At 35.3% G+C, this 15109-nt stretch overlaps 1 protein-coding gene across 2 annotated transcripts in view; it reads right to left on the bottom strand.

Annotated features, from left to right (window-relative positions):
- The window catches only part of PPFIA2 (PTPRF interacting protein alpha 2), a 474519-nt gene that overhangs the window by 192089 nt on the left and 267321 nt on the right, over positions 1 to 15109 (bottom strand). For both annotated transcript variants that reach the window (XM_033866289.2, XM_033866290.2), the window contains exon 4: positions 2815 to 2916. In XM_033866289.2, coding sequence (XP_033722180.1) covers positions 2815 to 2916 — 102 coding nt within the window. The remainder of the gene's footprint in view (positions 1 to 2814; positions 2917 to 15109) is intronic.

The following is a 15109-nucleotide window of genomic DNA, read 5'->3' as shown; positions in this document are numbered from 1 at the left end:
TCTTGAAACCCTAACTTCTCTTTCAAAGTCATACAATAGTTGCATTCTGAAACACTGTTAATAATATAAACCATCCTTTGAGATCTTCAGGCACAAAAACAGTTGAAACAACAAAACAACAACAAAACTTGTCTACTCTGATATTAAGAAATAATTATATTAATATTTCTAGTTTTCCTTTACTTTTTAATTAATTCAGGTAATTCTGCCAAAACATAAGTTTTAGTAGTCAATTTGAGGATGTTGAAATAATGGCAGGAATGCTGTTTTCTGTAAGTATAACTTGCCTAGGTATGGTCAGAGAAGTTTTAGGAATAATAAAATTTGTTTCATCATTTTTTCTACATTTTTGGTAGTATGGAAACATTAAACAATAAAGCTTGGTTGAATGTTTCTGTAAATACCCACTACAATTTATGAAGTTTTTATTTTTGTATAATCATGAATAACATTAGGATGATTTTATTTGGATGTTCTCAATTTAATAGGGCATTATGGAGGAAGAAAGAAAGTGGCCTGATTTTCAGCCCTGGGTATTTTTGGGGTGGTGGGGGAGAGTGAGAGGTGGTTATGTAACTTAAGAAGTTATTATATAATCAATATTTTGCACAAGGAAGGTTTCATAAATCTATTTTCCTTGACATAATGAACAACAAAAATCCTCCACATCATTGCTTTAGGAAAGGTAGAAAAATGTTTTGCAGCTTGATTCATGTTTTCAAAGTAGTTATGGTTCACGTTTAAAAATCAATGGCTTCATTTTCTATTACCCTATTGGAACTTAATATTTGTACTTCTCTCACTTTGATTCCTGAATGGGTATTTCAAGTACAGCTTGCCTTGCTTTCTTTGTTACCCCAAATTCCTTTGCAGATGCAATAACGACAGGTAGTTCCAAGCTTCATGGGGTGTAATGTGATGAAAGCTGTGAGGATGCTGTTGCCAAACCTCCCAGTCTCTGGAATTAGTCACAATCAAGAAGGCATAACGCACTCCATACTACAGTGGTCAACTCTTAGGCAATGTTTCCCCTAAACTGTAGTAAATCTTTGAGTTTCTTCCTCATGGCTAAGGGCACAGGCTCTGGAGTTAGTTTGTCTTAGCTTTCAAATCCCTTCCCTGCTATTTACTAACTGTGTGATTTCTGGTAAGCGATTTGCCCTTTTCTGAGCTCAGCTGCCTCATCTGTAAAAAGGGGATAATTATAATATTTCCCTCATAGGGCTGTAGAAAGGGTTAAAGGGCTGTATAAAGGAGAAATACATACATGGCTAATAAAAGAGTTTCTTGTGCATTTTAAATAAGATTAGTTGGAAGTCTACTGGGAAGTTTGCATTTCCCTCCATTTTTAGCTTCCTGTTCCTGCTTTTACATTTGGCTATATTGAGTTACACTTGGGAATGTTGCCTAAAGCATTAAAATAGAAAATAGTGAAATAGGGTAGAATAAATCTCATGGCAGAAATACATTTTAAATTTGTATGGAAAATACATTTTAAATTTGTATGATTTAAAAATCAAGGGTGGGAAAAATATATAGAGGGAGAAAGAAACAGAAAAAAATAATCTGACACCTGATAACACGATCTAAATTGCTCTTGTTATGTTCTATATAAGAACAGTTATAGCTCTTGTTATGCCTCTATATAAGAGGCAGTCCATGTGACTGGCTCATCAAAGTCTCAATGAAAACCAATTCCTTACGTACATAACCTGTGAATTCTCTTTACCATAAAGTGAGACCCTGAAAAATAAGAAACTGAGTTTGATCATATAACTATTATGCATGCAATGGTATCTCTCATTCCATGGTCACAAGCTCATTCCAGGGGCACAAGCTGACTGTTTGTGGAGCTGTCATTTTTATATTACTCTCTAAGACCAAGCATGCAATGAATATACAGTTAACTGTAACTTACCTTCTCAGCATGAATCTGCCATAGCTCTAACACTTAAAATATTTTCACCTACTTCACATTGAGATTGAACTATAATCACACCAAAGTGGTTTTTCTCTACATTCTTTTACTAGAGGAACTTCTCTTATTTATGGGTAATATGGCGATTTATATATTTTATGAAATTTAGTGAATTTTTCTTCTGAACTAGAAAATATAGCATCTTTGATGAAATTTTAAACTTTAATGTTACATGGCATGTTATGAGATTAAACAAATACATGGGTTTCCAAGAACAGAATACTGTAAATTCCATCAGGTTCATAAAATCACAATATCAGAACTGGAAGTCTCCTTAATGATCCTCTAAAACAGAAAAGGTATGCCTCTTTTAATTAGGAGAGTCCTGTTCCAGTGGTTTTATGTTTTTAAACACCTTTTAAAAAATTGCTATTTTTCTGGGGTGAGGTGAGGATGAATGTTAGGTCATGCCCTCATAGCACCCCAAAGTCAAAACTCATGCTCCCCTCTCAAACCCATTGCCCTCCCCCATCACCCACCACCAGCTTCTGAAGTATCATTGCCCACCTATTCCAATGCAACAGTTTGAAACTCACTATTGAAATACAACTCTTCTTTTTAAAGTCGAATAAAGCAAAGACCAGAAGAAATACTAACTTTTTTTAAGGCAACATAATGATTTAGTAGCCGAGACTGTAATTTAGGTTTCCTGTCTTCCTGTTTTGACTTTTGTAGTACAGTAAATTCTTCTTTAATTTAAGTAACAGACCATGAGTTGGCGTCTGCTTAAAGTCTTGCTCAAGTTTTTAAAGGCTTATATTTCTATGAGTATACTAGAGATAAGGCACTGAGCTATACATGGAATTAATTCCAAGCAAAGGCAGTTTTATACTTACTCTTGTATTGTTTCTTTCAGCTTTAAGTTCAGAAATTTCTTCTTCCTTTTCTAGAAGTTGTTCTCTGCAGGCATTTAATTCTTTTGTCAGTGCAGCAAATTCCTGAAAGAGGAATAAAAAATTTTGAAGACATATTCCAGATTAAAAAAATGTATTCCAGCAGGAAGAAAAAAAAATCAAAATATAAACTTTTGAGTGTAGAGAATAGAAAACATGGCCTAGATTACTATACATTGCTGTTATTTATATGTACATTGCTGTTATTAAATTAACTTGGTTCCAACTTTAAAAAAATGCTAGTACACGGTATTTAACAAATACATATTATAATACGCTGCTCAGATGAGTGCATAAAATATATTTCAAAATGTATCAGATACATCATATTGAATTTAACATTAGTATGATAGCATATTGATAATATAGAATAATTTAAATTTGGCTAATTTTGTGAACAACTCCAAAGATCTCATACTCTCGTTCCAGATAGCAATGTTTAGACTGAGCATACTACATCATAAGAAAAAACCAACAACCACCACCAACAATCAAAAAAAAAAATTCTTAAATAAACTATTTAGAGATTAAGAAGTTTACTTATTTAATAGGCGGAAGAAAGAGAATGCACTTGTATCTTACAAAATAATAAACGTATCTAAGACTTGATAACATTATCTAAGATTCTCTTATTAATTTATGCATTTAGACACAATAAAGTTTGCTTAAAAAGAAGGGTAAGACACTTAATTCAACTATTCAGTTATTCCAACTTACAAACAAATATTTTTAAATAATTTTGAAAAATAGTAAATAGTAATAGATCCATATTAACATTAAATTCTTTACAGTGATTCTCAGTAATAAAATTGATGCTTGTCAAATGCATGTAAATATTTCGGAAAATTTGGCACCAGGCTGGGAAAGCACTGTCAGAAGATCAAAAAGAAAAGCAAAATGAGGAGACAGGTTTGGTTAACCTAATCTCCACAAAGGCAAATTTAGCAAAAAGTAAATGAATATGATGATTATGCAAAGCTGGGAAAGGTTTAGGGTTTATATTTTTGTTTGCTTCAAACCACTTATTGTGCTAAGTTTCTCTGAGTGGCTTCAAACCAAGTGGGTACTTCAAAGACCTCAGAGTAGACTTAGTGTAGAATCAAGATGAAAGAGTTCATTGTTACATTTGGCTGGCATTACAGATAAATGTTTTCTCCTCTGATTGGTGCCTGCTTCAATGTTGATATTCTCTGAGTATATTATTTAAGTGGAGGATGGAAATAAGCAACAAGTAGAAAACAATAAACACTTCCATAAAAAATTTTTCTTCATATAAATGGCATAGTTTTGATGGAGAAAAGAAGAAAGTAACAAAGATTCTGCATTGTATATTATTAACATATATATTTAAAATTAATCCTATACTCATGAATATTATAAGGCAAAATATTAATCAAATCTGTACATTTAACATCATACCATTTTTAAACAAAACATGTATCTGGTTTATCTTTCTAGAGATTTAGCTTGGTATCTACAGAAAGAAAAAAAAAGATCAGAAGGAAATATTTCAGAATATTAACATTACATATTTCCAGGTGGTAAAATTATCAGTGAATTTTGTTTTTAGCTTTCTGCTATGTATTTGTCATCAAAACTTTCTATAATAGAGAAAAATGCTTTTATGCTTAGTGAAAAAAGAAAATATAAATCTGTAAGTGCACTGAAACAATCATGTGTTCATAACCAACGACAGAAATTAGTCAAGATGTTATTGGTGACAGAGACTTTGCATTTTTAATTCACTATCATGGCACTGATTCTGAGCAAACTATTTAGTGACTCCATGTATTAAGATTAGTCTTACATTTATTAACTTTCTAGCAAATTTCAGGCACTATCTTCACATTCATTATTTCATCTTGCTCTCTAAATAAATAGTGAGGGAGTCTCACTCCCATTTTATGGCTGAGGAAACTGAATTATCAAGATATAAGTTGAAGTTCATGAAGCTCACAACCCATAGAGAGTGAATTATGCTGTGAACACAGTTCTCCAGACTGTGTGTCCAGTGCTTCTGCACTATACCATTTTGACCTGTTAATCAGGTTTTTTTTTTTTTTTTATACAACAGGTTCTTATTAGTTATCAATTTCATACATATTAGTGTATATATGTCAATCCCAATCTCCCAAATCATCCCACCACCAAAGCCCCTGCTCCCGCCAGCCACCTTCCCCTCTTGGTGTCCATACATTTGTTCTCAACATCTGTGTCTCTATTTCTGCCTTGCAAACTGGTTCATCTGTAATATTTTTCTAGATTCCACATATATGCATTAATATATGATATTTGTTTTTCTCTTTCTGACTTACTTCACTCTGTATGACAGTCTCTAGGTCCATGCATGTCTCTACAAATAACCCAACTTTGTTCCTTTTTATGGCTGAGTAATATTCCATTGTATATATGTACCACATCTTCTTTATCCATTCGTCTGTCGATGGGCATTTAGGTTGCTTCCATGTCCTGGCTATTGTAAACAGTGCTGCAATGAACACTGGGGGTGCCTGTGTCTTTTTGAACTATGGTTTTCTCTGGGTATATGCCCAGTAGTGGGATTGCTGGGTCATATGGTAATTCTATTTTTAGTTTTTTTTTTTTTTTTTTATGGCTGTGTTGGGTCTTCGTTTCTGTGCGAGGGCTTTCTCTAGTTGTGGCAAGCGGGGGCCACCCTTCATCGCGGTGCGCGGGCTTCTCACTATCGCGGCCTCTCTTGTTGCGGAGCGCAGGCTCAGTAGTTGTGGCTCACGGGCTTAGTCGCTCCGCGGCATGTGGGATCTTCCCAGACCAGGGCTCGAACCCGTGTCCCTGCATCGGCAGGCAGACTCTCAACCACAGCGCCACCAGGGAAGCCCCTATTTTTAGTTTTTTAAGGAACCTCCATACTGTTCTCCATAGTGGCTGTATCAATTTACATTCCCACCAACAGTGCAAGAGGGTTCCCTTTACTCCATACCCTCTCCAGCATTTACTCTTTGTAGATTTTCTGATGATGCCCATTCTAGCTGGTGAGAGGCGATACCTCATTGTAGTTTTGATTTGCATTTCTCTAATAATTAGTGATGCTGAGCAGCTTTTCATGTGCTTCTTGGCCATCGGTATGTATTCTTTGGAGAAATGTCTATTTAGGTCTTCTGCCCATTTTTGGATTGGGTTGTTTGTTAAATATTGAGATGCATGAGCTGTTTATATATTTTGGAGATTAATCCTTTCTCCGTTGATTCATTTGTAAATAGTTTCTCCCATTCTGAAGGCTGTCTTTTTGTCTTGTTTATGGTTTCCTTTGCTGTGCAAAAGCTTTGAAGTTTCATTAGGTCCCATTTGTTTATTTTTGTTTTTATTTCCATTACTCTAGGAGGTGGATCAAAAAAGATCTTGCTATGATTTATGTCAAAGAGTGCTCTGCCTATATTTTCCGCTAAGAGTTTTATAGTGTCTGGTCTTAGATTTAGGTCTCTAATCCATTTTGAGTTTATTTACGTGTATGGTGTCAGGGATTGTTCTAATTTCATTCTTTTACATGTAGCTGTCCAGTTTTCCCAGCACCACTTATTGAAGAGACTGTCTTTTCTCCATTGTATATCCTTGCCTCCTTTCTCATAGATTAGTTGACCATAGGTGTGTGAGTTTATCTCTGGGCTTTCTATCCTGTTCCATTGATCTATATTTCTGTTTTTGTGCCAGTACTCTATTGTCTTGATTACTGTAACTTTGTAGTAGAGTCAGAAGTCAGGGAGTGTGATTCCTCCAGCTCCGTTTTTTTCCCTCAAGACTGCTTTGGCTATTCAGGGGTCTTTTGTGTCTCCATACAAATTTTAAGCTTTCTTGTTCTAGTTCTGTAAAAAATGCCATTGGTAATTTGATAGGGATCGCATTGAATCTGTAGATTGTTTTGGGTAGTATAGTCATTTTCACAATATTGATTCTTCCAATCCAAGAACATGGCATATCTCTCCATCTGTTGGTATCACCTATAATTTCTTTCATCAGTGTCTCATAGCTTTCTGCATACAGGTCTTTTGTCTCCCTAGGTAGGTTTATTCCTAGGTATTTTATTCTTTTTCTTGCAATGGTAAATGGGAATGTTTCCTTAATTTTTCTTTCAAGTTTTTCATCATTAGTGTATAGGAATGCAAGAGATTTCTGTGCATTAATTTTGTATCCTGCAACTTTACCAAATTCATTGATTAGCTTTATTAGTTTCATGGTGGCATCTTTAGGATTCTCTATGTATACTCTTATGTCATCTGCAAACAGGGACAGTTTTACTTCTTCATTTCCAATTTGTATCCCTTTTATTTCTTTTTCTTCTCTGATTGCCATGGCTAGGACTTCCAAAGCTATGTTAAATAATAGTGGTGAGAGTGGATATCCTTGTGTTGCTCTTAATCTTAGAGGAAATGCTTAGTTTTTCACCATTGAGAATGATGTTTGCTGTGGGTTTGTCGTATATGGCCTTTATTATGTTGAGGTAGGTTCCCTCTATGCCCACTTTCTGGAGAGTTTTTTTTATCATAAATCGGTGTTGAATTTTGTCAAAAGGTTTTTCTGCATCTATTGAGATGATCATATGGTTTTTATCTTTCAATTTGTTAATATGGTGTATCACATTGATTGATTTGCATATATTGAAGAATCTTTGCATCCCTGGGATAAATCCCACTTGATCATGGTGTATGAGCCTTTTAATGTGCTGTTGGATTCTGTTTGCTAGGATTTTGTTGAGGATATTTGCATCTATATTCATCAGTGATAATGGTCTGTAATTTTCTTTTTTTGTAGTATCTTTGTCTGGGTTGGGTATCAGGGTGATGGTGGCCTCATAGAATGAGTTTGGGAATGTTCCTACCTCTGCAACTTTTTGGAAGAGTTTGAGAAGGATGGGTGTTAGCTCTTTTCTAAGTGTTTGATAGAATTCACCTGTGAAGCCATCTGGTCCTGTACTTTTCTTTGTTGGAAGATTTTTAATCAGTTTCAATTTCATTACTTGTGATTGGTCTGTGCATATTTTCTATTTCTTCCTGGTTCAGTCTTGGAAGGTTATACCTTTCTAAGAATTTGTCCATTTCTTCCAGGTTGTCCATTTTATTGGCATAGAGTTGCTTGTAGTAGTGTCTTAGAATGCTTTGTATTTCTGCAGTGTCTGTTGTAACTTCTCCTTTTTCATTTCTAATTGTATTGAGTCCTTTCCCTGTTTTTCTTGATGAGTCTGGCTAATGGTTTATCAATTTTGTTTATCTTCTCTAGAACCAGCTTTTAGATTTATTGATCTTTGCTAATGTTTTCTTTGTTTGTATTTCATTTATTTCTGCTCCGATATTTATGATTTCTTTTGTTCTACTAACTTTGGGTTTTGTTTGTTCTTCTTTCTCTAGTTCCTTTAGGTGTAACATTAGATTGTTTATTTGAGATTTTTCTTGTTTATTGAGGTAGGCATGTATAGCTAGCTACAAACTTCCCTCTTAGAACTGCTTTTGCTGCATCCCATAGGTTTTGAATCATTATGTTTTCATTGTAATTTGTCTGTGGTATTTTTTGATTTCCTCTTTGATTTCTTCAGTGATCTCTTGGTTATTTAGTAACGTATTGTTTAGCCTCCTTGTGTTTGTGTTTTTTACGGTTTTTCCCTGTAATTGATTTCTAGTCTCATAGTGTTGTGGTCAGAAAAGATGCTTGATATGATTTCAATTTTCTTAAATTTATTCAGGCTTGATTTGTGACCCAAGGTGTGATCTATCCTGGAGAATGTTCCGTGTGCACTTGAGAAGAAAGTGTAATCTGCTGTTTTTGGATGGAATGTCCTATAAGTATCAATTAAATCTATCTGGTCTACTGTGTCATTTAAAGCTTGTGCTTCCTTATTAATGTTCCCTTTGGATGATCTGTCCATTGCTGTAAGTGAGGTGTTAAAGTCTCCTACTATTATTGTGTTACTGTCAATTTCCTCTTTTATAGCTATTAGCAGTTGCCTTATGTATTGAGGGGCTGCTATGTTGGGTGCATATATTTTCATAATTGCTATATCTTCTTCTTGGATTGCTCCCTTGATCATTATGTAGTGTCCTTCCTTGTCTCTTGTAACACTCTTTATTTTAAAGTCTATTTTATCTGATATGAGTGTTGCTACTCCAGCTTTCTCTTGATTTCCAATTTGCATGGAATATCTTTTTCCATCCCCTCACTTTCAGTCTGTATATGTCCCTAGGTGAAGTGCGTCTCTTGTAGACAGAATATAGATGGGTCTTGTTTTTGTATCCATTCAGCAAGCCTGTGTCTTTTGGTTGGAGCATTTAATCCATTCATGTTTATCGATATGTATGTCCCTATTACCATTTACTTAATTGTTTTGGGTTTGTTTTGGTAGGTCCTTTTCTTCTCTTGTGTTTCCCACTTAGTAAAGTTCCTTTATCATTTGTTGTAGAGCTGGTTTGGTGGTGCTGAATTCTCTTCACTTTTGCTTGTCTGTAAAGCTTTTGATTTCTCTGTCGAATCTGAATCAGATCCTTGCCAGGTAGAGTAACCTTGGTTGTAGGTTCTTCCCTTTCATCACTTTAAATATATCATGCCACTCTCTTCTTGCTTGTAGAGTTTCTGCTGAGAAATCAGCTGTTAACCTTATGGGAGTTCCCTTGTATGTTACTTGTTGTTTTTCCCTTGTTGCTTTCAATAATTTGTCTTTGTCTTTAATTTTTGCCAATTTGATTACTATGTGTCTCAGCATGTTTCTCCTTGGGTTTATCCTGCCTGGGACTCTCTGCACTTCCTGGACTTGGGTGGCTATTTCCTTTCCCATGTCAGGGAAGTTTTTGACTATAATCTCTTCAAATATTTTCTCAGGTACTTTCTCTCTCTCTTCTCCTTCTGGGACCCCTATTATGTCAATGTCGTTGCATTTAATGTTGTTCCAGAGGTCTTAGGCTGTCTTCATTTCTTTTCATTCTTTTTTCTTTGTTCTGTTCCATGGCAGTGAATTCCAGCATTCTGTTTTCCAGGTCACTTATCCTTTCTTCTGCCTCAGTTATTCTGCTATTGATTCCTTCTAGTGTATTTTTCATTTCATTTATTGTATTGTTTGTCTCTGTTTGTTTGTTCTTTAATATTTCTAGGTCTTTGTTAAACATTTCTTGCATCTTCTCGATCTTTGCCTCCATTCTTTTTCTGAGGCCCTGGATCATCTTCACTATCATTATTCTGAATTATTTTTCTGGAAGGTTTCCTATCTCCACTTCATTTATTTGTTTTTCTGGGGTTTTATCTTGTTCCTTAATCTGGTACATAGCCCTCTGCCTTTTCATCTTGTCTATCTTTCTGTGAATGTGGTTTTTGTTTCACAGGCTTTTGTTCCACAGGCTGCAGGATCGTAGTTCTTTCTTCTTGCCTCTGCTGTCTGCTCTCTGGTGGATGAGGCTATGTCCATCAGGTTTATATGGTTCAGATTTGGAGTGCATTTAGCAATCCTTTTTCTTTTAACTGGAGAATTATATAATCATTACTTATAATTACCGTTTAGGATTCTTCTTCATTAGTCCAAAGGGAATGTGGAGAACTAGGAAATGGGGTACTCCTTCCATTCAGAGCAACAAGTGTTAGACAAGAACATCCTGCATATCTAGGACTGCAACAGGTGCAGATGCCTCGTTTGGAGTTAATCATCAAATGTTTTTACAGTTTTTCACTGACATCTCTCTCTCCGGTACCTACTCCTCCATACAGGCTATCACATGAACTGAGCATTTTTTAAATCAACTTTTCCTAGATACTAGTAACAGTAAAGGTAGTTATCATTGACTGAGCCCTTACAATATGCCAGGCACTCTGCCAAGCAATTTATATTAATTATCTCATTAATCGTAATGAAACTCTGTAACACAATACTAAAATCTCACTAAACAAAACTAAACACTCTTACAATACAATTCTGCAATCTCACTCCATGGTATTTCATTCCAAAGTAATGCCACTCCAAAGAAAGCTGAGAACTACATCTGCACAAAAAACCTGCACGTGACGTTTATAGCAGTTTCACTCATAACTGCTAAAACTTGGAAGCAATTGAGATGCCCTCCAGTAGGTGAAGGGATAAATAAACTGTAGCACATGCAGACAATGGAATATTATCTAGCGCTAAAAAGAAACAAACTATCAAGCCAGGAAAAAACATGGAGAGACCTTAAATGCATATTAGTAAGTGAAAGAAGCCAATCTGAAACAGGCTACTACTGTATGATTTTAACCATATGGCATTCTTGAAAAAAAAATTATGGGGACAAGAAAAAATTATGTGGACAAAAAAAAATTATGGGGACAGTAAAAAGATGAAAGGTTGCCACAGGTGTTGGGGGTGTGGAGGGATGAATAGAGCACAGAAGATTTTCACGGCTGTGAAAATGCTCTGTATGATATTTGATGAAGATACATGTAATTAAACATTTGTCCAAACGTATAAACATACAACACCCAAAGTGAAGCATAATGTAAACTATGGACTTTGGGTGATAATGATGTGTCAATATAGTTTCATCAATTGTAGCTGATGTACCACCCTGAAGGGGGATGTAGATAATGGTGGAGACCATTTATCCGTAGGGGCAGAGGGTACATGGGAAATCTCTGCACCTTCCCTTCAATTTTGCTATGAACCTAAAACTGTTCTATGAATATAAAATCTTTTTAAAAAAATCACTGAAGCCTAGAGAAGTAAATAAAATTTCAAAAGTCAGACACTTTGTCAATGGTATAGCTGGGTTTTGAATCCAGACATCTGTTTCATAGTGGATGACTGAAATAGATTGTTGGGGTTTTTTTTCCTCTCCTGATTACAGTCTTTCCCCTTCTAATTTGTCCTTCCTCAGTCTTTAAAAAATTATATTTTCCTCAAGCTCACAAAACTTTTCAGAGCTTCCTACTTTTAAGCACATCAAATTTAAACAGGTTTTAACTTTTAAAATCCAAACCATCTAAAACATGGCCCTTTCACAATGAATTAGCTTTATTTCTCATTGAAAAATAGCAACTACCATTGTGAGCAGGAGCCACTTTGCTCTGCCCTGAACTTAGTATTTTATATGAATTACTTCATCTCTTTCCTATTTTTCAGATGAGAATACTGAAGCTTAGCATGGATGAATAACTTGCTCATGGTCACACAGCTAAAAATAATCCTCCTTGATTCCAAAACTCTTTAATTTCTGCACCACTGCTTTCTTCTCACTGAAAATGGAAAATCATCAAATTTTTCAACAGTAACAATTAATACAAACATATCATCTCTCTAACTATCCATCCATACATACAACATTTATTGTGCATCTACACATACCAGACCCTATGTTAAGTGCTGTAGATATGGAGATAACTTAGGCATGGTTGTTGCACTTGACCTCATAGATCTTTCAGAATTCACATTTCAGGCATATCAGGAATTTTCATCACTAATAAGCACTCAAAACCCAGCATCAAAGTGCCACACAGGAAGAAATATTAGTTTATGTGCTTAGAGGCACTGTTGACTTACAGGTAACTCTTCCTCTCTAATACCTTCTTCTTAGTATGTCTATTGCATCTGACACAGATTACTTCTTCCTGTTTCTATCTCCACCTTTCCATTTTCTCATCTCTCTTATTTTCTATCTCCTTCACATACTATTTCCTTTACCAGGAATACTCTTCCCTATCCTATCTGCCTGACTTATTTTTAAAGCACTGCCTTGTTAATGATCTATAATACCTTGTTCAAGGTCTATCAATGCACTTACTGCATTTTTTTCATAATAATTGAATTATGTACTCATCTCCAAATAAACAGCATGATCCTTTAAGACAATTTTGTTATCTTTGTTTATTTATTTATTTATTTTTGCATTACGCGGGGCTCTTCACTGCTGTGGCCTCTCCCGTTGCTGAGCACAGGCTCCGGACGCGAAGGCACAGCGTCCATGGCTCACAGGCCCAGCCGCTCTGCGGCATGTGGGATCTTCCCAGACCTGGGCACGAACCCGTGTCCCCTGCATCGGCAGGCAGACTCTCAACCACTGCGCCACCAGGGAAGCCCCCTTGTTTATTTTTATAGCCTCAGGACTTAGCAGAGTTTCTGACAAATCGAGGATATTCAATAAATCTTTGTTGTAACAATATGTGAATGGTTCACTTTCCCTAAACTTTAACTTTAATACCAAAAACATTTTTTAAAAGGTATAATTAATTAGAATTATTTATTTTTCTGAGTGAGATTGTTAGAATTTGCTCAATATATAACATGCCCGATGTTCTTTTTGCTTTGTAGCTGTTGTTTTTGCCTATATCTGAAATTATACCATATTATATTTGCCTATATCTGAAATTATATCGTACTATATTCTACACAGAAGTGGCATTATTGTCTGCTATATTTTATTGCACATATATGAAGTAATACTATTGTTCCTAAATAATTCACGCATTCAGATTTATCATTTGTTCATGGGACATTATTTTTGTCCCATGAACAAAGTTCATTCTCAAAGTAAAAATGCATGTTTAACTCATATGTTACTTCTCTAATCTAGAGTTTCTCAAACTATAATCCATAGAACAGTATTTCCACAAGCTCCCCAGAAACAAAGCATGGTCAAATGGATTTGGGAAATGATGCAAGGTTCGTAATTTGCTCTTGAAAATATACTATAGACATCAGAATATAAGAGATTCTGACGAAAGCTGGTTTTGTGGCCAAGAATTGGAAACAACCCAGGTTTCCATCTATAGGAAAATGGATGAATCAAATATAGTAAAAACACATGATGGAATATTGTGTAAAAGGCAAAATAAGTTGGCTAGATCTTTATATAACAACATGGAAAGAATTCAAAAATATGATTTTGCATTAAAAAAGGTGAGAAACAGAACATCATGTGTAACACAGAGTATTGTCAGAAGCTGAAGGCAGTGAAGGATAAATATTAGAGGAAAATTTAATTCATGCCTCACCATGTCTGAATTCAAAGGAGTCTATAAGAAGAACTGAGTTTGCTTTGAATCACTGAGACAGAATTAGTAGATCAGTTGCCAATCATAAACCATATTCAACAATTTTCAGACCATTTTGTTCCACAAACACAGCCTGCCAAAATTCTTACTTTCCCAATAACCAAAATGACTTTCCCCACTCTGTATTTTTTTTCTTGGAATTTTAAAGAGTGGTCAGGACACACAGTGCCATAGAAATATCCTCAGACAGAAGGGAGTGCCCTTTTCTTTCTTAGCATGTGTTCATGAACACCACACACACAAACCTTCACATGAGCACTCCCTATGTGCTAGGGAGATGACAGTGAAGGAAGCAAGTTAAAGTCCCTACTCTCAAAATGTTTATACACTTTCAGGCATTTACCACTCAATGTACTTTATTCAGAGTGAAACATTTCTAGCTACATTAATCCCCCTCAGTACTAATTCAACTCACGATACAGAGCAGCAGTTCCTTTAAAAAGAGAGCAAATTAAAATAAATTTCTTCCTGTTAGTAGTTTTTAAAAAATTGAAGTATCATTTCTTTTTTTCTTGCCTTCTTGTTTTCCTTCTTTTTAAAAAAAATTTTATCAGATTATATTGATTTACAATGTTGTGTTAGTTTCAGTAGTACAGCAAAGGAAAGCATCATTTCTTACAAACGAACACGAGTCGTCTAATTTCTGTGTCCTCCTAATTCTAAGTTACAAGTCTCATAAATTGCATAAAATTCAAAGTTTCTTTATGGTCAATTTTTAACTCTAAGTTCTTAGTGTTACCTCTTTTCTCTCCTACCCACCGCATCCTCTTCTTAAGCTATCATTTCTTGAGCACTTATTATAGGTTAGGGATACTGTTAGGAATTTTACATGTTATATCATTTATTCATCATGACAGCCTTATTCTCCCCAGATAAGAAAACTTGAATGCAAGAGATTAAGTAACTCTAGCAAGGCCCAGGCTAGTATACAACAATGTCAGTGCTGACAAGTGAGCTAAGGGTGAACTTGAATAATTCAAGTGCCTGAGCTGCTAGTATTTCAGTTAAGAGCCCTTAAGTTAGTGGGTTGTTCTCAATCAGTTTAGTGGAAAGAAACTTCTCTTGTTTTGGGCCCTCCATGTGTATTCTTAAAGTGGAAGATATACCGGCAAAGTACAGATTGATTCAGTTCTTGTGCCTACTTACACTCTATAGAGACATCCCGGTCAGGCAAACATTGTATAGATTCAGAGATTCCTCAGGCAATGCT

Source organism: Tursiops truncatus, chromosome 11, assembly GCF_011762595.2.
Source record: "Tursiops truncatus isolate mTurTru1 chromosome 11, mTurTru1.mat.Y, whole genome shotgun sequence".
Classification (NCBI taxonomy): domain Eukaryota; kingdom Metazoa; phylum Chordata; class Mammalia; order Artiodactyla; family Delphinidae; genus Tursiops; species Tursiops truncatus.
Note: the sequence above shows the minus strand (reverse complement) of the source record. Positions and strands in the feature narration are given on the sequence as shown.